Below are 24,301 nucleotides of genomic sequence, written 5' to 3'. Positions count from 1 at the left end.
AATTCCCTACCACTCCCTTTTCCCGTGCATATTTGCCTTTCAGCAATAGAGTAGAACAGCAAGTAAAAGCACTGGTGGCATCATGTGCAGCCACCCAGTTCTGAAAAGAATTTCAGTTAATGTTCTCTTACCTTTTATAGAAACCGTGGAGAGGCTGGAGACACAAAAACTGCCAGTAATCCAAGCAGAAGGCCTTTAGCTTCAGCATTTTCATATACTTGTACTGCAGCAACTGTAGTCTGCAGCTAGATTTTAACACCACAAGACTTCTTTTTGTTATGATCTGAATGACTCAAATCCAGTCCAACACTCCTCTCCTTATTGCTGCAGCGTGTTTCTAATTGTTACCAATGCATGCAGTCGTGCACATGGCACGGCACCTGCACAGTTGCAGTATCCTACTTTAATACAAAGAGGCAGTCGCACAAAGGCTACAAATTCACATAGGCTTTTGATCCTGATGGCAGTTTGTCTTTCCCAGAGTCTCCAATGCTACTGTTATTACACAGAAATCCCACTTCTCCTTTTGGCTATTTTAGGCCATTCTAATAGCCCTCTGGGCAAACAACGTGTGTATATTCCGGTTAAGGTTTCTGAAGGACCTTTGGAAAGCATCCTGAGAGCTTGCAGAACTTGGGAAAACACAAGCAATTATCTCAATCAGATCTAGCAACAACTGCCTACAGCCCCAGTAGTGCTATGATCCCATGGCACAGGAACGGCAGTCCTTCCCCACACCCCCCACCTCTTTTTGTTGTTGTTGTTGTTAAATAAAGCAGCACACAACTCTGCTAATCAGCTCCTCCTGTGCAAATCACACCAGCTCCATTGTCTGCCAGCACCTATGGAAACCGTGGGCTCCTTATGACAGGCGAAAAAAAAAAAAAAAGACAGACAAAACCCAACCACCCAACCGCCGGAGCAGCAGCAGCGCAGACCCTCCCCGCTCGCCAACCAAATTACGCTCATCTCATCTCATTCCATCTCATCTCCTTCCCGACACAGCCCGCCAGCGGGGGCCGGGCGCCGCCAAGCCAGCAGCGGAGGCAGCTCTGCGCGGGGGGGCGGCGGGGCCGCGGGTGCAGGGGGTGCCTGCAGCCGGGGGGGGCCCTGGCACCCCACAGCACCCGCAGCGGTGCGGAGCGGCAGCTTGGGGGCCCTGGCTGCAGGGCGAGCCCAAAGCCCCCTGTGCCCCACCGGGACACCGAGCCCTCAGCGGCTCCGAGGGATGTGGCAAGATGAGCAGCATCTTCTGGGGGAAGCCTGGGCTCGGCATGCTGAAAACAGGCCACCTTTACCCAGGAAACACAAGAGTCTAAATTTAGTTTCTACCTTTCCTAAAAGACAGTGATACAATTTACCCACTTTTTTATTTTTTTATTTTTTTCTTCCTCCTCTTATACCGGAGTGCAATTTACTTTTCAGGAGTTCCCCCGGTCTCCCAGGATACTCGAAGCAAGAGTTAACCCGAGGTGGTGCCACAGAACTGCCCTTCAGCAGGAAACGTTACTGGTGCTGGAGAAAACATTGTGATTGTTTTTAAAAACAAAACAAACCACAAGTGCCCTACTGGAGACCGGCTGGTTCTTACGTCCACTTTGCTGACCAATTTACTTTTCCAGAAATTACAGTCTGGGTATTTCTCATTCTGGTGGGTTTTTGAAAATCACCAATAGGAAATACTCAGGATACAGCTTGCAAAAGAATCAAAAGAATACAGGAGATTAAAAAATCCACAGAAATAACAAAACAAGGTCAGAATGCAAAGAAATATTTAAAAGCAAAGATTCTAGCATTTGAACCATTTTCACTGCTTAACCATAACACTGCTTTAAAATATAAAGCAACCCAAACTCCTAGTGCTTAACTTGAGACTGTCCTCAGCGTAGGCATATCTAACCCCAAGTGCCTGGATAATAAGCTATATTTAGGGATCCTTTTGGTTTCTGGTTTTACTCATTGTCACTGTTCAGTTACAGAAACGCCTCGCAGCATTTTAGAAAACAGATTTGTGCAAGTTTACTTGAAGTTATGAATATATTTGACTAAGAACTGGCAGTTTCTTTAGAGGAGTGAAGCAATAGGTATGTTATGGCTAGACAACAACATTCAAAAATTTTCACGCTGCACTGCCTGGTATTTCCCTCAGAACATATTGTGCAGGATAGGATGGGAGGTGGAAACGAACAGATCATGAACAAAACAGTTTGCATGAAAAAGCAAAAACATGATGTGCATTTGATTTGGGCCTTTTTTTTTTTTTTAAAAAAAAAATATCTTTTAAAGATTCTCTTCAAAATAATCAATTGCCTCTGTCTGGTGCCTGCATTTACTCCTTGGGATTTCTTTCAGCCCAGCAACAGCACCGGTACTCATGAAGCGATTCCCAAGAAAACACAATTGTTTACTTTTCAGAAGCAAGTCCCCTAGCAATATGAGACCGTATGAAATTTCAAGTCTATTTTTCTTCCTGATCTCACATTCTCTGGGGCTTCAGCATCTTGGCAGTTCTCCAGGAAGTGATAACCATCATGTCAGATGTTACATTTTCCTATCAAAATCGTGCATCCCTTCTTTTCATCCCTAATATCAGCCCGTTTCAGAGGGATAGTTTTATCTACAGAGGAACTGAATGAAGCCCTTTGGGATTCAGTGCCTGTTGGTGAGTCCCAGCCTTCCCCAGTCTCCCCGGTGCTGTCCCCTGACTTTGGTGAGATGGCAACGCACTGTATGTACCCTTTGGAGCAGACCAAGAGGATAACAGGAAAACCTTTTTCCCTTTATTTCCAAGAACAACGGGGTGGGCAGAGAAGTTTACCTTTGAGTTTTCCTTAGTGGAGCATTCTTCTGCCTGAATTTCTTGAGATTCCTTCAAAACAAAAACAAAACAAGAAAGCCAGCCAAAAGCAGCAAGGAGGGACTTGCTCTGTAACCAAGAAGAGCTATTCTCAGGATCAAAAAAGGAGAAGGGGAAAACCATACAGAGACAATTAACCTCCTGAGACACCATCCAAAGATTTGGCCCTGAAATGAGACTTTTCTGACAACTTACCCTTTGACTATTCACATTGCAAAGCAATTTTTTTTCTCTCCATCATACTCTTTGTAGAAAAAAATTGCTATTTGTCACCTTAATTGCTTGCTTCTACCTACTGGACTTTTAGTGAGCAAAAGCTACATACTCATGAATTTTCTGACAGCAACCAGTGCTGATTATACTGCACCGCGTGCAGGCAAAATGCTAATTAGGACTTTTGCAAATGAAAAGCACCACGTTTTCAACATGTTCTTCATTTTTACTTGTCTTCCATAGGAAAACAACAAAGAAAATTAAGCTTCATCTCACGCTCACAGTGGTGTAAAACTAGCTCTTTCAAAAGGCATTTACCGCTACCCCTGAGTTCGAATTCCCAGGCCTAATAGGGCAGTAATTTCTGGACGTGCTGCAGCTTCAGTGCTGGTACCAGAAGCCAGTGGCACACTGAAAACATCTGTAGTCATTTGGAGTTTTGCTGAGGAGAGGCAGCTCTGGCATCAACGTTCCGAAGGCTCTGACAACTCTTTCAAAACCAGACATTAAAAAAAAAAAAAAAAAAAAGAGGCAAAATAAAAAAATACGGGGTAACTACCCTTTTAAGGGATGGCTGCCTTGACAAGCCACGAGGCTGAAATAAAGCTGTCCACTGATGACGAAGAGTATTACATAAAATAAACTTAGCATAAAAATCTGTGCCTGCTACAGTTACTTGTATACGAACTGCACATCTCAAAAAAAAAAAAAAAAAAAGAAATCAGGAAAATCAACTTGTCTAGCTATATAACCTTTAACTCTTCATTAAATACGTAAATTCAACTGATAGGAGTACTTAATTACTCACATACACCCTTTACCATGATATGGCAAGAAAACTCTGAGAATATTTAACTTGCTCAGAAGAATACCGTGTCTGCTTACACAGCACAGAACTGCTAAGCCTGCAGTAAGAGGACTGTTTTCCATGAAGTCAGGATGAAGTACTTCGGGAGCCACGCACAAGAACTTCCTGCTAATGATTCATAAGTTGCGGACTCGAGCGTGTCACGAGATGAGGATGCTGGAGCTCCCATACCAATTCCATGATGCGCCCCGTGCACACCCCACTGACAAGCGAGACTTGTGCCACGTATACCAACCACAAGGTTCTGGGCAACTGAACAGGTCCCGAACAGTTCCTGATATGCTCAAAGGCCTCACAGCTCACAGTACAGCTCCTGTACGCTGCGTCCCCGTTTTGACACTGGAAATCCAATAGTTTCCACATGCAACTTTGTTGGGAAATTTCCTGGGTTGCTACAACAAAAATATGGAACTTGTAATGTTAAAGGCTTTGGCAAACCAGATCTCTCTTTCTGGCCCTTCTATGCGTTTCTGGGTACCACATCAGCAAGCATCCGTCCTGACTGGGAAAAACAGAAAGTGGAACGTGAGCAGAGCTCTTGGGCTCTGCTGCACCACTGAGACACCTAGACATGACGGTGACGTGCTTCGTAGAGGTGTGGAGGGAATCAGGGAAATAAACTCACCCTGCCCTTTACTCAGAGACACTGCTGCCTGGAGATGCTCTGATAAAGTTACTTTGCTTTGAACAGCTCTCAGGTTTATTCGGCTCCCCCACTTGATATTATCCATTATTTGTTAGTAAGCCTTAAGAAATTGCCAAAATTTCATGAAATAGGGTAATAAGTTATTTGCTGTTCTCTTAATACCGAGTATCTATTTCTGAATGTCTGTTCTGTAAGCAGATCACCACTAGCTGATGAATTTGTTACAAACGACAAATAGGCCACGAATACCCGAAAAGCTTCAATATTTAAATGCCTGGAACACCTGCAGCAGGTCTGGTAACGCAGCTTTGCAGGAGCCTCGCACTGATTCAGGAAACAAAATCTCAGCTACCAGTTGATAGAGGCCAACACAAAATATCCACAAAAATACCATCCACAGTATGAAAAGAGGCTGCGCAAAGCATAATACACACACACAGCATGTCAGTTTGTACAGATTTTTCTTTTCCTAATGGACATAAGCACATTTTTCACGTTAGCCTTTATTCTTTATGGCACTGACTCCTAATCTCACAACTGCGTAACTTTCAAATTGACCTACAGAACGCAAGTGCAGTCTAAACAAAGCCAGGGGAAACAAATGATCTGTCTGGTGGGGAATCTATGCACAACTGAAATTTAACTAAATAAGAGGTCTGGATTACAGTGTTCCAGAGAAGCTGAGAACCAGAAGAGTGGTTATTTTAGGGCAAATTTAACTGGCTGATGGGGACAGGAGGTTGGTGAGCATAACGCAAGAACAGCAGCCTGCCTAGGAAACACTAATTGCTTGATAGGACACTGGATGGATGCGTGTTAATCTTTTCCATTTTATGGGTCACTCAAAGACAAATCTGGTCAACACTGTTATGAGACAACACTCTGACAAAAAGCCTTCTGTCTTTCATTTTGCTAAAAAATAATAGCCTTGAACATTGTCTGATTGCAGGTCCAAAACAGGCTCGTTTGACCTACTGAATTCAGTTAGATTTTACGTGCTGTTTCTTCAACAAATATTGAACCCTAGGAAAAGTCACCGTTTCACCTAATATCATCTGGAAGATTTTCTAATGTCTCTTCTATGATGGTTTCATTTGAGGGTTTTTAAACATCATAAAATTGTTTCATTCATAGCTGCATTTCTACCCCCTCATTTGGTGACTCCAAAATACGATTTCTTCCCAGACCTCTATATTTAAAAGGACCCTTTACATTTACATGCACATACATTTACTGCCAAATAAGTTTTTATAAAGACAGTTCTGTAAAATAAACCCAAGCACGTATTCTGAAGATTATGTTTGCATTAGCATAAGAAATATGTGAACACAGAAGTTTCATAAAAGTGCCTGGGATAAAGAGCAAAGTCGCAACATCTCTAACTTACAGCTTTATTTTTTTTAGTGAGTGTAACAGAAGCATGGAATATAATCTAGCATAGAACTATTGTTTGAAGTATAAAGAAGTGCAATCAGGGATTCCACGCCAGCCTGCACCTCTCTGCTGCAGGCTTCAGAAAAGAGCATTGCTCACCCAACGCATACTAATGAGAGCCCGTGCCACAGAAATTAACACACATGCTGCGTGTTTGAAACTTTATGGTTCGTGAGGCCATGGGACAACAGCAGGGGCCATATTGGTGGATATTAAATATCATAGCCTCATTTTATGGAAAATAACTAAAACCAAGAAAATATTCATGTTTTTATAGCACACAGCAGCTTAAAATGATTCAACCACTACTTTTTCCAGTAAATGCCTGTTCAGTCAAGCTAAAGCTATTCCTTTTCCCACCAAATGTGAAAATTCAACCACTTCTTACATCTATCCAATCCTCCCTCATCTTTCTCACCGACATCGTCCCATGGAAAAAAAAAGTCACTAGAAGGAAAAGCATTGTAATAAAATCTGCTGTTCTCACAAAGGTTTGTCTAGCCTGGAATCAAGATGGCAGCAATACCTGGTTCTGGGAATCTGAGCCCAGAGAACGGTAAACCACAGATCAGCTACGCAATGTTCTTAGTACAAGAAGATTTCAGAAGAGCAGAGGGAAGGGGGAAGCCGACATTTTTTCCTCCATTGTCCTACTACACAAAGAAACAGCACCAGTCAAACTGGGAGATGGAACAAAACCTCAGTCGTGCTGAATGCTGTCCAGTGGAACTATGTTGAGCTGAAAACAAAGATGATATTATTCCATAGGTTTTGTTGTTGTTGTGTGCGCGTTTTAGGAAGTGATAGTAATGCCCTTTCAGAAGATCAGACACTGGAAAATAAACAACAGAGAGAAAGCCTATAATTTAAATAAGCGTAAACAAAGCAGTTCCCACTAATGTTTTGTCCAAGCAAAGTAAAACTACACAGTGTGGAAAGATTCACATCCCCAATACCAAACACCTCAGAAAGGAGAACTTTCACCAAACAACTGCCAGTTTGAGAGAAAAGGATTCTGCCCCACCTTAATCAAAGGAAGTGTGTGACTTTGATGCACCCTTTAATGTGCAGCTATGACAATAAAACAAGCAAGGTCCCCACTTGATGTGCAATGTTAACAGTACTAAGCATTTTTTCCAAACTGAGTGATCAAAGTAAAATCTCAGTCACTGCGATGACTCGTATGACAGCAGTCTCTGAAGTCTGTACATGTGATTTTATGATAATGCTGAGCAATGAAAAAAAAGTAATATTTAGACACAATCACTACTGCTCACTCAAAGCAGTATAGAACTACCAGGGAAGGTCAACTCTTTTCAGCACAAGTTTACAAAAATCTGAGAGAGATGGCTTGCCCACGTGCATGCACAAACCCTCTTTCTCCTTCATGCTCTTCTGAGAAGAAATACAGTGTTTAAAGTTAGAACTGAATTTCAAGTTGAAAATCCTGGAAGAAAGAGAGCTATCCCCTCCTACAAACAGAAAAACAAACAAACAAACAAACACAGTTACTCGATGCCTTTGCTAGTTATACATTGTAAAATAAAATTATGTGACGTATAGCTGATGCAGACTGGAGGTTGCTTTTATTAGTTCAAACCTAAAATTAACATCTATATTGCTACAGTACCTGAGCGGATCAGTAGAGATGCTGCTTCCTGTTTCCAGTGAGTTCCTGATAACAGTAAAAGAATAAAATTACAAGTATTAAAACTATTAAAAACACTATGTCCATAAATGTCAAATGCTCAATAGCTTTACATTGGCTTCCTTTCTATCGATGTTTTAAAGTACATAGCATGACATTAAATATGGATGCAAAAAACCCAACCACATACAAAGAAATAAGAGCAGCTATTTCCTATGTCTTATGAAAAGGAAATTACACAAACATCTTTGCTCAACTAAGCAAAATGTGATCAAATGTGAACGACAATACTTTGGCGTATGAATGACTTACCAAGTTCTACTGTGTGCACCATTATATTAAACATTTCCAGAACCAGTCCTCTGTTTTCAGTCCCGCACTGTGTGCACTAGCAATAAAATTTCAGCACAATCCACCTGTACCAGTGCAGAACCTTGGAGCAAACCAAGATATGCAAGTACTACAGCCTTCCTCAGGAAGCGTCAGAAAACTGTGAAGACTTCAGGCAGTGCAAACATCCTTGGAGCGGTGAGCTTGTTCCCCAGCAGGCACACCTGCATTACAGCTGCTGGGATTTGTCCCTGAGCATATGCCTCCCTTCAGCAAACCATGAAGTTGATCCTTAATTCAGATGTGTATGAAATTCCAAGATCCAAGAAGCACCCTCAGCAGAAGGCCTTCTAGCAAAGAGCAGCCACTGTACATAACCACGTCACGATCACAGAGGAATAGCACAGTACGGCTTACAAGGGCATGCTCACGGCCACCTTGATGTCCTGCTCGGTACAGCTGCTAAGCAAAACCAACACAGCTGCATGCAGCAGGAGGAGGAGGGCAAAACCCTCCTGTGAGAGCCATGTTAAGTTCTGTTCTTGTATTTTGCCCTCTTGGTGGCTTTTCTCACACTGGGCATCAGATTTCTTAAGTGCATTTGCAAACAGAACAGCCATCCTTCAAATTCTTTGGCTTCTCGTTCTCTACCCAAAAAGGCAACTCCAGAGTCTTCCAGAGGAATTATTGCAGCAGAGTTTAGTTAAGACACTGAGAGCACAGAGGTGACTACAACTACACTACTGTTTAAATAGCACGATTTAACACAAAGTGTGGTATTACTAACGAAAATTGCTCTCATTGTGCAAGACTACGGCTTTATTACAAACACGTATATGATAGAGTTACATTTTCAGGGTGAAACAAAAACTGTTTTTCCACAGGCTGTAATAAAATATTAGCCAAAGCCTCATAATGACTACAGCATCATCACGTTAGGAATAAATCTAAAAGGTTGTTTGTACTTACCCATTTATATCCCTTACGCAAACTGCCATAAATTAACTTCTGCTCATATAGTCACCAATGTGCGTGGCTATGGACGCTCATAAAATTAGCATCAGAATCGCACAAAGTATGTTTACAGTGAGTATCTGTAAATCAATTGCAAACCCTTTATTTTAATGCCAAGATTACTGGTATGGCTGCAAAAATAGGGAGGGCTGTGTGAGGGGAGGAGGCCACAAGCACAGCATCTGCAAGAATTAGCTGTACGAGGATTGAAACAAGCCATATTGTCCAAATAACCCTTAACTGAAGCACACGTGTAGCTTTCAAATACATTTTCAGGAACTTTTTCCACCCTGTAATTTGTTTGCTCTGAGTTCAAGATCTGTGAATAGTGATGAATTTTGAGGGGGTGGTTTACATATGTTGGCTTTGTGTCTCATTGTTAGCTTAACAATTGAAAAGGGTGAACTTAATTTACTTATAATTAAGTTTATTGCTTCATACAGTCTTCTGTGGAAGTGCCAACCTGCTCACCAAGCATGACATTTTTTCCTTGCCTTTAACACACTTAAAAATCTTCTCCTGCCAGTTTTGGCCCTTGCCACTCTAAATAAATATCTAAGACAGACAGTCTGGGTACAGACAATACCCCGTGCATAACGAGGAGATGGTAATGAGACACAAGGCACCACTGATTAGCCTCTGCCCCAGCACAGCCTTGATTGTGCCGGGTGACATTGCGCATGCTGTGACCTCAGGGACTCCTTACACAATCAGGAGCAGCAGGATTACAGCTTCATTAAGGACACCTTGCTTTCTTTCCAAAGACAGACCCCTAAGGTAGGGATCCCCGGTGACGGGAAGCTTGGAGATGCAGATGTTTCCAAACACACGGGAAGAAAGCACAGTTTCCACAGCAACAACACCCACCTTGGGGCTGCCCTGAAACACAACTGAAAGGCCCCGCTTTTACCAAGATCACTTTTCAGAGCTTTCCCTGCCGCTGCTAATAGCGGTTCGCTGTGCTGTTCCTAACTGTGTTTACGCACGTGGTAACCGCAGTTAAAAAGCCCCGACCACAAGAAGCCACAGACCTAATCTGTTTGGCAGCTGGCAACGCGGAGCCACAACAGCTCCCAAGAAGCCCAGAGAGCGCCGCGGCGGTAGAACGGCTGCGAAAGCTCCTGCGTAGGTGGTGGGCAGCCTGCGGGCACGCGGAGCCTCCGAGTCACTGCGCTGCCAGCAGGGAGCTGGGGAGGCTCCTGCAGGGGCACGGACACAGAAGACAGCCTGTGATGGTAACGACCCATGTTAGGGAACTGCCATCCACATGCAACCCCTTTCTTCAGTCAAATACAGACTGAAAGCAGCCCTCTGCAGGAAGGCTTATTACTGGCCATCGCAGGAGCAGATGAGACCTGTGAACAGCACCAGGCATGGGGCTACACGAGCTGGAGAGAAGTCCTGGGGAGAGAGCCACAAAGAAGTCCCTGCTGCAGAGCACGAAGGAGACCAAGGACCACGCCAAGGCTGGGGGCCCTGAAGCAGCTGTAGCCAAACCTCTTAGCCTGGTCACCCACACCGACACACTCAGCTTGCCTTGGTGGGAAGTCCCAGGAGCAGACTGGCAAAGGCTGGAGCAAAGTTTAATGACCAAGAAAACAGCCAGTAGAGACAGGAGAAATTAGGTTTAAAATCTATTAAGACCTCTGGATTTCGGGGTACAGAAAGTTAGTTGATTCTCATCAAATTTACAGAATAATCTTAGTGTAGTTACATAGCCACTCCCCCTTCCTTCTTTTCTTCTAAAACAATCTATTTAAGTCTTTTGTTTTCTTCCAAACATTGTGCTAAGACAGAAAGTTAACTTAAAACAGAAATAACCCCAAACCTGAACATAGCAGCACTATGCTACAGCAAACAAAATAGTATCTCATTCTACACGAAGCAATTTCAGGATTGCCTGCTTCAGGAAAGCCCACAAAAAATAAATCTATTTTAGGTTACTTCAAAACAAGGTGGGTTGGTTTGGGGTCTTTTTTTTCCTTCTTCTTCAAATTAACTGGATATGAACAAAACACTGCACAGCCATAAAGAAAAATACAGGAAGGTCTAACAAGTCTATTTGTTTGTTCCATAATGGGATGAATTCAAAACTCAGGACATTTGTACTGCAGAAAAAAAATCCTGATGCTAAAGATAAAGCTCTCAAAATATACTAGACTTGACTATATATATGCACAATTTTCCACTTTTCATATGCAAGAAATGAAACAAAGATAACTACTATTAACTAAAGCTATACCCAAGGAACTGGCTGAAAGTTGTGCTGAAAGACCGCCACCAAACAGAAGCGAACGTGCTGCAGAACAGCTCTGTGTTAGCAGGGAAGTGCTCCAGGCGACCCTGCGGGCTGCTCTGCGTCTTCGGTTTGTTTCCACAGAGCTTGTAGGGACCTTCTAGGTAGGGAGCTGAGGAAATCTGCACCAATGTCATGGGTGAGTCAGTTGAACAACATCTCTCCTTCATGCAAGTTCTTGACATTTTAGAGAAAAGGCAGAGGAATCCTGGCATGAGCTGTACCTAAACCTAGCACAGAAGGCTGTAATCGGCTGGATTATTTGGAGCTAACGCCGTCAGCATGAAATCTGAAGAATGGGTGTAATTCTTGGTAGTAACAATGTCTTTAAAGGACAAAAGTTCCATGGAATACAGATACGCGCACCTCTTCAGTTATAACCTTGCTTAGAGCTTGTATCTATTTCAGCCACCTAGCAAAAAAAAATAATCACAAAATACTTCACTTCTGCAGAATATTATGCAGGACAAAAAATATTCCCAAAGAATCATTGGTCTGAAATTCAGACAAGTGTTTCCTCATGCAGTAGGATTAGGTTTCCAAAGACAAAAAGATTACATAAATTCTAGCTGTGAATTCTGCCCTGGAGCAAGAAACCAGGCCGCAGACTGTAACATCTGTTATGAGCACTGTATATACGGGGTGCTTATGAAAGTCATGTAGTGAGCAACCAATTCCCAGCAACTGGGTATTTGGATCATATTGCAAAATACTTTAGCAGCTTTAAGTAAGGCACAGGAATAGTTTCTTGGTACCTTGAGCAGTAAGTTCTGTGTTTTGTTTTGTCTCATTGTCTTCCTTTTAATGATAAAAAGACTGTTGATTTTTCATAGGTATGAAACGACTCTGAGTGAAGGCTACCTCTGAGACTGCATCGGATGGATTTCCTGATGCCATATGGACATAGAGAAGTTGGAAAATGAATACCTTGAAGAATCAATAATCTAAAGCCCAGCTTTCTTCAGCTCTGATAATAAACAAGGAGTGCTATTGATTGGGGAGACAGCATTAGAAAGACAGGCCTTAATTTAAGCTATTCTGTGTCTCAGTGTGGAACAGCGACAATGGAAATCATTACGGTATTTCTAAGAAAGATGTCAATGTGCCTGCAGCAGGTACCAATGTGACAGAAGCACTTAGTAAACGTGCTCTTGCTGAGACCGTCTGAGCAGAATATAGTCACTGCAACAGTCCTGCCCTGCGTCTGTGCTACGCGCCTTCTGCAGAGTATTTGTTAAATGATCTTGACTGAGTGCAAAGTTATATGGAGGTTCTTACCACGCTGAGCAGATAATTTTGTGACAGTCCCCACGCTGCGGCAGCTCGATATGGCTGCATCCACTTCCTGAGGTTCTGCGGGCAGTTTCCAGCCCTAGAGGCTCAATTCTGCTGAGTAACGCTACCTGCAGGCAGGAGCGGTCCTTCTCCATCACTGCAGATGGTTGCAACTGCTTCGTTCTCAGTTAACCAGAGGATTAATGAGACCACAGTAGCACCTATCTTAATACTGGTAGAGACTACAAATAACTACGTATCTTGATCAGGCATTGTGCAAAAAGGCAGAAAAAAATCCAGTTTGAAAGAAGTCAGGATGTTCTGGCACAATGGTGGCAGATTAAATAGTTGTAGCTGGAAAACCCACAGCTTGGTCCCAGACAAAGGTTGCTTAAATATATCATCTTTTGGCTGAGGAGTGAAATTCATCTGGAGCATCCTAGTACAAAGATATGCCGTCTGCAAACGTCAGCTCAGATGGTGTGTATGGGGGGGGAAAAGACAGTTCTGAGCTCTACCAAACCTTTGGTGCTAGAAGCAGCATGGAATTGCATCCTTCTAACACTGAGGAAAGGAACACAGAATAACATATTAAGCATTGAAGACACTGCTACATTGCTCAGGGAGTAATTGCTGCTTGTCACAGTTTCTCTGTACAAACTGGCAGCCCGCAGCAGAAAGGGAAACCTGATTGCAGCCTGATGACGTGATACTTCACATGCTGCTACAAAGGAGGACCAAATCATTTGTATTCCAAAACACAGCTTCATTAAATAAGGATAGTTACCCTGCTTGAGGACAGTCCAAAACCTAGCACTGCTGAACACTTGGTGTCCCAGTCGCACTGCTCCCTTTGCTACGGAAGGCCAGCGTGGCTGACCAGAACAGGCAGAAGGAAGGTGGCGAAAGGATCACGGCACTACGCCCTCCTGCAGAAGCAAAACTGGAAACCACAGTCCAGCCACTGCATTAGTCACCAACCAACCTACTGACAAAGTCTTCCCTTCATATCCTGGGGCTTTATTTTCTATCAGTTCAGTCCAGGTAATTTGTAGTGTTTTCCACCTTAGCCCCACAGACCTCTGTAGGAACACATGTAGCAGGGAGGGTAATACAAAGCACAGGGTTGGGGACTTTTGTATGGAAAATTACCATGAGATAATTAAGCACCTCACACACGGTGATAATTGTGTGTCAGTTTCAATGTGATCATGTTGTGCTCGCTTTTCCTCATTAAAACTGACGGCATCTCACAAACATGGTGTGAGAGTCACTTTGGTGAGCGCTGCCAGGACTCCTGGATACTTAGCTTGCCACCAACATGCTTTAGCTGCAACGTGAGCCGCTCACCTTACCGAATGTGTAAGTATTACACGCTGCACCGGGCCGCGCATCTCTGCAATGCTGCGGTGCAGCACCGCACACTCAGCTCTTTCACCTTCAGCCTGCTCCCCTGGGTAGCTCAGTGACCTACAACCCTGCAAAGTTACTTAACACAGAGCTTAACCAAAAAAAGGAAAGAAATAACATTTACAGTAGTTTTACCTTCCCACCTCTAGCTTCTGCTCAGCACATCATCTCAGCTTCCCTTTCATTAGCAGAGCCTGCCTTTACCCAGAGATCTGCCAAACCACCAGGGAGAAAGCGTTCCCTCAAACGTGCCCTGAGCTAAAGGGAGCAGCGCCTTGCAGTTCAGCATGCGCTTTGGTTACGCAGCCAAACAAGCGGCCCTTAAGGAACAAGCTGCAGGAAGCTCTGCTTTGAATATCATGGATCAGAAACTAACGAGGATAGGAGTTTCCTCCCACAAATTAGAAGGAATCTGGTGGATGTATAGCTCGGAACTCTGCCATAATGTCTTTTGGGGATGGCGCATCATTTATCAGACACACAGCTGTGTCCTGCATTAATTAGTGCAACACACGGGACTGGAGCGGCCTCCAGGAACCGAAGGCGGACTGCTCTGTCCGAATGCCTGCCCTGACCGCACGCCCGCTTCGGACCGCTGCCAGGGAGGGGGCCCAGGCCCAGCTGCTCCAACCCACTGTGTCCTCCTGCTGCCCTGAGAGGACAAGGGGGGATGTCTTTACACCAAGACAGAGGAGATTCAGATCAGGCGTCATCATTCTGTGACTGCTGAACCACTCAGTCCTGGGGCAGATTCTGCTGTCTGCAAATGGGAATGTACCAACGGCAGAAGCCAGCAGGACACCCGCAGCGCTTCTGGTAACTACATTTCCATTTGGATTTCATTCAGAAACCTGTCTCATGGTAGCATGTCTGAACCGTAGATCGAAAGTAGAACAACCCAGCTCCAGAGGCTTTGGCATAATTGCCTGCTAAGTAGGACAGAGCTAACAGCCACTCCACTGACATTAGTCACTGGAACAAAATCCTACACAAGTAGAAAATGTGGTTCAATTACACCTTTCTTTTGTATATGCAAGTTAATAGTTTTACTGACATAACTGGTACCATTTACCTATGAAAACCTAGCATTCAGAAGAAGGACTAAGAATGTTAAATAAAACCATTGACATTCTCACATCTAATGTACTGTTCTCATACATTGAGCTTTGGATATTTTAATGAACCATTTAGAGAGGAAAGGACTTAAATACATGTTTAATGCGGCTCCTAGAAATAGAAAGCTTTCCTCACTTGGGGCTTGAATGGCGTAGCACATTCCTGAGAGGAGCTCTGCTGGGGCCAGGGGTTTTGCACAGCTCCTGGCTGGGAAGCTGGCATTCCCCGTGCTCAGAGGGCAGCTCGCTTTCCCAGGTCTCTGACAGTTAAAGCTGGATTACAAGTCGAAGCAGACAATGATTGTTTAGAAAACCAACTGGCTGATAACAGTTTTTTGTTGGATCACTTCCAGACAATGCATGGCTAAGGGACCAAAAGGTTTGCCCCAAAGAAAGAAGTGAATCAGAACAGGAAAAAGAAAGTTTTAGGAAAACTCTGAACAAGCTTTTCTACTTGACATACCAGAGACTTAACTGAATTTAAACTGGATTGTGTGCAAGCTACACATGTTCTTCCTTCCGTTTTTCCTCCTTCAGGATGCCCCCATTTGCATCACAGGTTTCTATCATAATTTAGAGAACCTTCAGCACAGAAGCATACCCAAGCACTCCTTATTATGATGTGTTTTCCAAACCAAAATATAATCATGGTATCTCAAACAGATTTTAAATCTGTAAGAAAAGTAATATCTAGGAAAGGAAGCCTTCTCAACGTCAGCATAAAAGCTGTGAGGAAACAGATTAAGAAGCTCAGCTAGCTCTATTAATTTGAGATGACTATGCAAAGGTAAAAGTCAATTTCTATAGAGGCAAAAAAAATAGAATAACCAGTTTGTGCTTACAGACAAGACTGGGACCTGCAGTCCCAGAACAATCTGCAAGGCTAAGAACGGGGTGACTTGGGGAAGCTTCCTTTTCAAGAAGGGCTCTAATTGGAATTTTGTAGTAACGCATTGCACAGCAAAAGATGGTATTTGAAGAAGTAATTTTGAAAGAGGGGGGGGGGGGGGGGGGGGGGGGGGCTCCTGCAATAATGTCTGAAGGTTAATGGCCCTGCCAGTAAAGTCTCTTCACCCCTACGCCTTTTTGGATTTGGGTTCACCAACTGCGTACGCCTGGTATTTGGGGACCCCACTTGGGGTGACTTCAGGCAGGTTTTCCAAAGGAGCTGCAAGTCCCTTTACCCTGTATTCTGAGAAAACAGTAACATCAAAATCTTTATCGTGGAGCCACCCTCTTGACAGTAAATGGTTAAGAGCATATTATCCATTGGGCATCTAATCAGCCTTGTTATTCAAGATGATATCTTGCCAGAGGAATTGCTTTCATATTAACATATCACAATTATATGGGTTTGGGCCCTTTAGAAATAAACTCAGTTGAATCACACTTATTCCCAGAGTTGCATGAAGATCAGATGTTTATTAACAAGCTTCACTAACATTTGCAGCTTAAATTTAGAACCATAAAAACAAAACCAACCGATACATGCAATACGGGAACAGAGGTTTTCCAAAGAAGGAAGAGATAGTGCATTGCTGATAGCAGCAGCCAGTTGTGCATCCTTCAATTTGAAGACGTTAAAGTTTCCAGATCTATCTTTAATCCCCTGTGAGGCAAAGGTCCAGGATGTTAATGTAATCTGAGACTGAAATGTTTGAAAACATCCTGTTCAGCAATATGGTGGAACAAACGTATACTGCATTAGAGGTTCTCATTTGTGTCTGCTGTGGTCAGAAGCACCTAACTTTCCCTTTCTGTTTCTGCGTGATCTGCCAAGAAAGCAATGCTTATGGGCGTCATAAAACTGAAAATGCTTTAACATTATGTGCAAGGCTTCTTAATTACTGTTAATTATGTTCTTAAAATAACCAAGTTAGGCTCACTGCTATTCATTCTGCATGACTGCTTACTCACAGCACAAATAAAGTGTTATCACAGGGAAAAAACCACAGAAGCTTCAGATACTTTCTGGACACGTCCTCACACTGGTGCACACGCAGGTACCACAAAGCTCTAAGTTCTACAAGTATCCTTGCAAGGCATTTGGGACTACAGGAGTGAAAATAGCAGGAAACAAAGGCGGTTGAGGAAAAGTAAAGGGGATGTGTAATTTAAAACAAGCGTTTGATTATCACGTTTCCTGTTGCAAGCTATAGTGTTACTACTGTCCTCCTAAACAGCTAGTAACACCTCTGCACAAGCGATGCAGTGCAGTTAAAAAAAATACTCGAATATGAAAATAAACACAACAAAATGGCCCCATTACATTATAGCCTGAGAGCCGAGAGTTATGACTTCATCCTTTAAAATGCAGAGACCACTTCTGTGGGGTTAGATCTCCTTTACGCGTACTTAGGAGCTTTGTTAGTGAAGGCAGTTCAAAGCGTAAGACCTGTTAGCATGAGCAGTACACTGCTACACCACAGGAGTGGTGCGGTGACTGCCTTTACTCCCCTTTGCACATTGGTTCATAGAATAAGAATTTGTTTTTCAGCAGCTTTTAATTCCCTGGTTCCGAATGAGTGCTCTGAGAAAGCTTGCAGCTGAAGTATGTCCTGCGTACTGCCGTGTGCTGCAGGCACCTCCCCGCAGTTCGCACGCTGCACCCGCTCCCAGACGCGCAGGAAAACAAAAGGCGTGCAGGGGAGCCTCCTGCCCTTGCACAGACCTGCAGGCAGCATGAGCCACGCTCTGCACTGCCAGGAGCTAATTTATCGTGTGTCATGACAAAGCTATTTGTTCCTATAGCTGTCCACAAACATCGATATTACAGTTTAAGAATTCATACGACTTTCAACCTACTTCAATACATTCTCTTGCAATCAATGATCATTTTTCTGCATGTCGGTGATTTTTTCCCTTGATTACTTAAGCATCTGACAAGCAGCAGCAGATTACAAAAAAGATGCTGTGGATCAGCCTGCACGACCCTTTTGTTTCCCAGGAAATGTACCAGAATCACACAAGCTGTTAAGTGGATTCAAGGACCTACAATCAATGTGCTGTTTCCTTACTACTCAGTAAAGCTGCATCTATTTTATCCTTTTTATAATTTCTGAAAAGGAAAATTGACAGAGAAATCCATATCGGCAGACTCGGTAATTTAAATTGCAGTGCAGTGCTTTATCCATCTGTCAGAGGTTATAACGATTCTTTAATATATGGAAAACAACCTTTGTATCATTACAAATACATAGTAAACATTTTAGTAATTCTGCTGCTGATGGCTAGAAACCTTCTGAATTGAAAGGGGAGTTACGTATCTTTTTAAAAAGGATCATTGTTTTCTGGAAGAAAAGGCTTACAAATCGAAGTTAAATAACATGCAACCAGCAGACTACTACACAAGCTGAAAACGAGAACAACTGGAGCTACGTCAGCGTGGCAGTGGCAGAACAAGAAGAGGGGCTAGCAGTGGGACGCCTAGCTTCAGGAAGTTACGCAAGTGCCGGAGGGTAAAAGCACCTGAGTCTGAATTTCACATTATAAAACCTGGTAAATAAAATAAATTGAATTTATTGTAATAATAATTTTCACTACCCTGGCTTTCCATAATAAAAGGAGCCAGATGAAACCACAGCACGATGACTACATGCCTTGCACAACTTCAGAGGTCAAAGGAGACTGCCATACTCAGCCTAAGCTCCAACTGGTATTTACAGTGGATCTGCTCGGGGTGCCTTTGTACCACCCGTGGGAACTAGAACAGCTTCAGTGTAAACCAAGAAATCAGACTGTGCAATGCCAGATGCCTCTGAGAGGGCCAAAAATTCTGGCTGCCAACTGGATGCAGCTGTGCATATTTGGAGGACAATCATACTTGGGAAACTGCTACCTACATGCAGTTACAACTGCTGCATGGATACAGACACACAGCGCTGTGAAATCGCTTTGAAAGGCTCTCGACACACAAAGAACATGGGGAAAAATGGCACAGTACCTGAAAAGAGAAAGCTTTAAAACGAATCTTCCCCATTCTTCATTTTCATATGTATTACCCAAAGACTATTGCACCCCTTGCCTTTTCAGCACTAGGGAATCAATGAAACAAATGACTGGTGGAAACGTGCATCAGGCGTTTACGCTTGCAAGCCTGGCTAGAGCGACCAGCACTTCCCTACGAGCCTCTGCAGCTCCATTTGTAACCAGAGGGGTGACAGAGGGGGCGTGCTACGTGGGGACTGATGGAAATTACCTCCCAAGCTTTCCTGCTCACAGCTAAGCTGCCCACGGACATCCTAGAGATGGACTAAGTTTTGTGGCTGAGACAAGTGCCTAATGAAACATGAAAGCAAAGCTTAGGATTCACAGAGCCTCATCTGTAGCCAAGTGCCAGCCTTCCTGCTGCTCCGCTTACACACCTCAGCCTTTGCATCAATCAGTGCCTCTTTGATCATCCTCAAGTCTTTCATGAAAAATGTTAAATGAGTTGACAGTGTATATTACTCAATTATTTTCAGTTTTATTTCAAAAAGCACTGCCGTTTTCTTGCCTTGAAGCACTGAAGTAAGCTAAGCAAGCAGTTTGTGGAGAGAACTACTACCTCCCACATCTTACCTGGAACCCAGTACGTACTGGCAGCACCAAACTGAGTGTACTTTCATCGAACTCCACAAAATTGAAAAGAAAATAGAACTGACAATAATGAAGATTGAGCACCTCAATTTAACGCTGAATCCTAGAGCCGCGGCTCTCAAGGCCGGCTGAGAGCAGCAGGCACAGCTGAGGGCTCACCCACCAACAAAGGACAAAGCTGAGTGGAATTGCTTTCACCAGACACCTCATGGCCAACAAGCAAACAAACTTGTTTGTCAGAAACATCTGCTACGTCCAGGAGACTGAGCGGGGGGCTAGTCACCCGTTCTCTCCAGTGCCAGAATACGTGTCCCCTGATTAATAATACAGCTTGTAGGATTACAAAATAAACTTATTTAAGTAACATCACCTGACAAAGATTAATTAGCTGTATTACAGCAGCCTCTGGTAAAGTCTTGTCATAAAATATCAATTACAACTAATTGAAATCTCCATAAAGATGAATTTAATTGAGGAAGAGAGCAAGATAGATTTCAATGCCATCCAATGTTCAGGTGTGCCATGCTCCCAGTGATGGGCTAGAAAAAATCCAGAGGTGAATGAAGCATGACATATTTTCTTTAGGAAAAATACTTACAATAACAGGTCACAAATTGGGTGGATTTCATGCATTTGCTCTATGAGTGCATAAGCCAAAATCACTAAAGGCCAAAGAGCATACAATTAACAACAAAAAAGGAAAACAGAGACCTCTAAAGGGCGTGGAAACAAAAGCACTTGCTTGAAACACTAGAAAATAGATTTTTCATGAAACCCCACATCCTGTGTACAATTTTTCACTTGAATATGGAAAATAAACATAACACTAGGAAGCAACAGTCTTTTGGTATCTGCAACTTCAGCTATCCAGCTCGTTCGGCAAATACAGAAAATCTCTAAAAGGAAACAGCAACACCCATATTTTACAGCAAAGACCAAGGCAACACAGTAATTGCAGCTAAAGACTTCAGCTGAGCAAAACAGAGGAAGCCGTGCTACTCAGGATCTTTGAAACCTCCTACCCTTCTTAGCATTTATATTTGACCTGATCAGCCTTTAATGAGTACCCAAATCTTTGCTCAGTAGGCAAACCCAAACTTATTAGCTGGACCCTCTTTCCTTCCAGCCCTATAACGTCATCCTTTTGTGAAAAAGCAAAACCATCACCACCAAAAACAACAACATCCTTTCCCTGGGGACATCCCTCGCAACCCCCCTAGAAGATCTCCGAAGTCTCTTTTAAGGACCAGTAAATGAAGACAGTTCTGTACATTACAGTGTGGAAGCTGGATGGCAGCAGGACTATGTCACCTAGTAGCTGAGAACAGGAGCCTGAATTTGGTCCAAAAAAATTTGGACAGGCAAAAACTTACTGAATTCCTTAGATATTGCTGCTCCTTGTGGATTGATTCAATTAAATTGTGTCTCGCCTTTATCTATCCATCTTTGCCAGCTCACCAGAGCACGTAACACCCTGACCATAGCCAGGAACCAGCCCCTGCGAGCACTACGCTTGCTGCCAGGCACGTTCAGGTACTCGGGCCCAGTGCCACAACCCTGTTCAGAAAGGAAGGCCAAAAGTGTCCTTCAGCAGGCTGGGGTGGGGGTCACAAAATCACAAATCACCTCACTTTCAGCTGAGTCACAAAGCCCTTGCTGTTGTGGATGACTCAGACCTTCTGTGCAGCTGTGCTGGCTTACAAATCCCCCCACCCAGCTCTGAGCAAGTGCTGTGCACATTTTGTGAAGTTAAAATGTGAAACATACCTGCAGGTAGAAGCGAAAAAGCCAAACATCCTGTAAATATCAGCATGGTACCCCGAACTGAATTGTTATAATTAATTGGGTAGAGGTAGAACAATGAAACTAGAATTTCTGTTGCCTTGACAATAGAAATCTCCCTCTAGTAGTTTTGAAATTGTCATGCCATTTTCAAAAATAGTAATTACCAATTATTTTTCATTTGAAAACCTATTTGACAGCTTGATTAGTTTCTTGCCAAAACGTACTGAAGCCTAGGAGAAGTGTCACTGCATGCTTGCCCTGCTCGTACACTCCTTGCTGTGTGACAGACGTGACAGGATCTTTCGTCCTACCCCCTACATTTACAGGTGCACACACACCTTCCCTGGAACTAACCCTGCACTGCAGCTTGAGAAAGGGAAAGGTGGACCACGTTACACAAGCAGACTCCACATATATACGGTAATTACCATTAAGTATGTAAACCAAACTGACTGTAAGGCATGCTGACATATACATCCTCCTTGTAATTCCATGTGATCAAAGACTCCTCCATCCCCAGTGTTAACAGCATTTGAAAGTAAATATAAACCAATACTGATGGCTTCCACCATTGTTTTTATCTACAGGTTCAAGTAATAAAGTGGGCCATGCCTATGCTGACTGACTTGCTGAGAAGGCTTCGAAACAGATTGCATTGGAGCTCCCTCTAGCCACCATTTCAGGAACTGTTCAATTTTTGCAAAAAACAGAAATTTGTGTAATATTCGCAGTCCTGCCACCAACACAAAGATACCTTCAGCTGTTTATGTAGATATGTTTGGTTATGCGTTTATTTCATTTATTTAGTGAAAATTCTTTGCTGGGTTCAGTGCGCATGGTGGCAAAGGATTTAGTGCAGATCAGAATGGTCAGTTTGGCAAATCAATATTAGTAATGGCAATGTCACAATTACGAATGAGGAGGTTGCAGGAGTCACTGCCCCTTGACAAAGGCTGCAGTGAGTCACCTTAAATGCTATTTTAATGCTGCTTCGTTCTGAACAGCAGGTTATACTTCTTTCCTGGGCTCAGGGAGGTTTATGGCTAAGGAGCTTCCATAGCCATAAACTATCCCTGATACTAATTCATTGTGAATCCTGAGTTACTTGAAATTGGAGCTGGTGCAACGGCTAAAGGAAATTTTTTAAAGCTTGATTTGAGTCATGGTTAAGATCTACACTCTACAACATTTTCCAGGGGACTATTTCTTCTGCTCATGTTTTAAAATATTTTGCTTCAGCTACTTAGGGTTATTTTTAATCCTACTTTGGGAGATGAGTCTTCAATTTAGCACAGATGAGCTGTTCTCTGCTCCATCTAGTGGTGCATAAAAATCCACGCCATTCAAGCACGAAGTGTCTGCACAAACTGCTCCGAGCTGCTGAACGCCTTCCCACGGCCCCAGTTAGAGAGAGGAAGGGATGCACGTGCAGAAAATAACAGCAAGCCAGTAGCTGCTCTGCAATAACTGGTCTTACCCACCTATTTTAGGCAATACCACCCTAAGAATATAAGAATTGAGTATGCTTGCAAGGGAGAAATTCACGTTGCAGAAGAAAACCAAAAAATCCTGATCCTAATAGGTGCAAGTGCCTGAAAGTGCTGAAGGAGGAGTTCAGTTAGGAAATTTCTCCTTCAGCACTTCAAGGTGGTGCATGAAACAATTTGGTCTACAAAAACATGAAAGATGTGATTTCTCCCCCACCTCCCATAGTAGGATGCACAACAAGACGGTCTTCACTATTCACAAAAGCAGCTGCAAAATCATCTAGGAATCAGGAGGAAATGGAAATTTTTCCTCTGCTGCCTTTCTGTTTCATAATGATGTAGGTCACCTACCCTAAACTCAGGCAGACTAAAGAAGAATTCCTTCCAGGTTCCAGTGCTAGATCCTAAAATTCACAGCATGATTTATTTAGCCAGCCATGATTTATTTAAACAGGAAAATGTTTACTTGTGCATTTCTGACTTTCACTGCATGAGAGAAGGTCAGCTTCTCGATTTGCTGCTCGTAGAGTGAAAGCCATGATGTGAAGACACTGTGGGTACCAACAATTGTTCCAAATGCTTGCAACGTATACTGATATTATCTTCCCTTAACTGGAAAACTACCAGATGGAAAAGCCAATGATAGCATCCTGTTACAGCTAATAATACTGATCAGTCTTTTACTATTTTCGCTGGAGAGCTGTCATTAACTATAACCATATTCAAGGCAAAAGGGCTGGCACCAAGAGCTGGTGGCTTTAATTTTCATATTTAACAGTAGTGTTTCTTCTTTGTTTTCCTTTACACAAATATAGAAAAGATACTTATTAAAAGATGGGACAAATCCTACCCTATAGGAGAGAATAATTACAGCGCTTCTGTTCAGTACACCAAGCAGCGAGAGTTAATCACTGTTTACATTTGGGAGGGAGATAAGCAAGTCAAAATATCAGAAATTCCTACTGTTGCTATCTCTGGGTAGCAACTCTGAGAAAATCTTAATTATAGCAGTAAAAGGCTAAAAAAAATTCCGCAACATTCAGGCAGCTGAGTGTTTTACCCTGCCCAATAAACATCAGACATGTAAAACTGCAGTGATCTACGACACGATTTCTGCATACATAATTTGCACATTTTACAGTGGGAACGAAAGTACTTCATGTTTATCATCTAATACCAAGAGATAGAGACGCACGTGAAACTAGGGTGCATTCAATGTCAAATGCTGGAAAAAGCCCAATATTGTTCACTCTGCGCTGTCAGAACAGGGGACGTAAGCAAACTGTTGTAAAATCCTGAAGGCAGATTAGCCTTCGGCAAGCAAACTCTTCCTTAGGGTTCAGAC

The 24,301-nt window shown here is 43.0% G+C and overlaps 1 protein-coding gene across 12 annotated transcripts in view; it reads right to left on the bottom strand.

The window, feature by feature from the left end:
• IQSEC1 (IQ motif and Sec7 domain ArfGEF 1) overlaps nt 1–24,301 on the bottom strand; it is a 336,457-nt gene that overhangs the window by 149,694 nt on the left and 162,462 nt on the right. For 7 of the 12 annotated variants that reach the window (XM_035337514.1, XM_035337515.1, XM_035337505.1 and 4 more), the window contains one exon: nt 7,649–7,693. The exons of 4 other annotated variants lie outside the window; for them this stretch is intronic. In XM_035337514.1, coding sequence (XP_035193405.1) covers nt 7,649–7,693 — 45 coding nt within the window. Of the gene's footprint in view, nt 1–131; nt 850–7,648; nt 7,694–24,301 lie in introns of those variants that run through there. One more of the 12 variants, XM_035337511.1, reaches the window with a different exon arrangement.

This window comes from Oxyura jamaicensis, chromosome 12, assembly GCF_011077185.1.
Source record: "Oxyura jamaicensis isolate SHBP4307 breed ruddy duck chromosome 12, BPBGC_Ojam_1.0, whole genome shotgun sequence".
Lineage (NCBI taxonomy): Eukaryota > Metazoa > Chordata > Aves > Anseriformes > Anatidae > Oxyura > Oxyura jamaicensis.
This window is presented reverse-complemented; position numbering and strand designations above follow the sequence as displayed.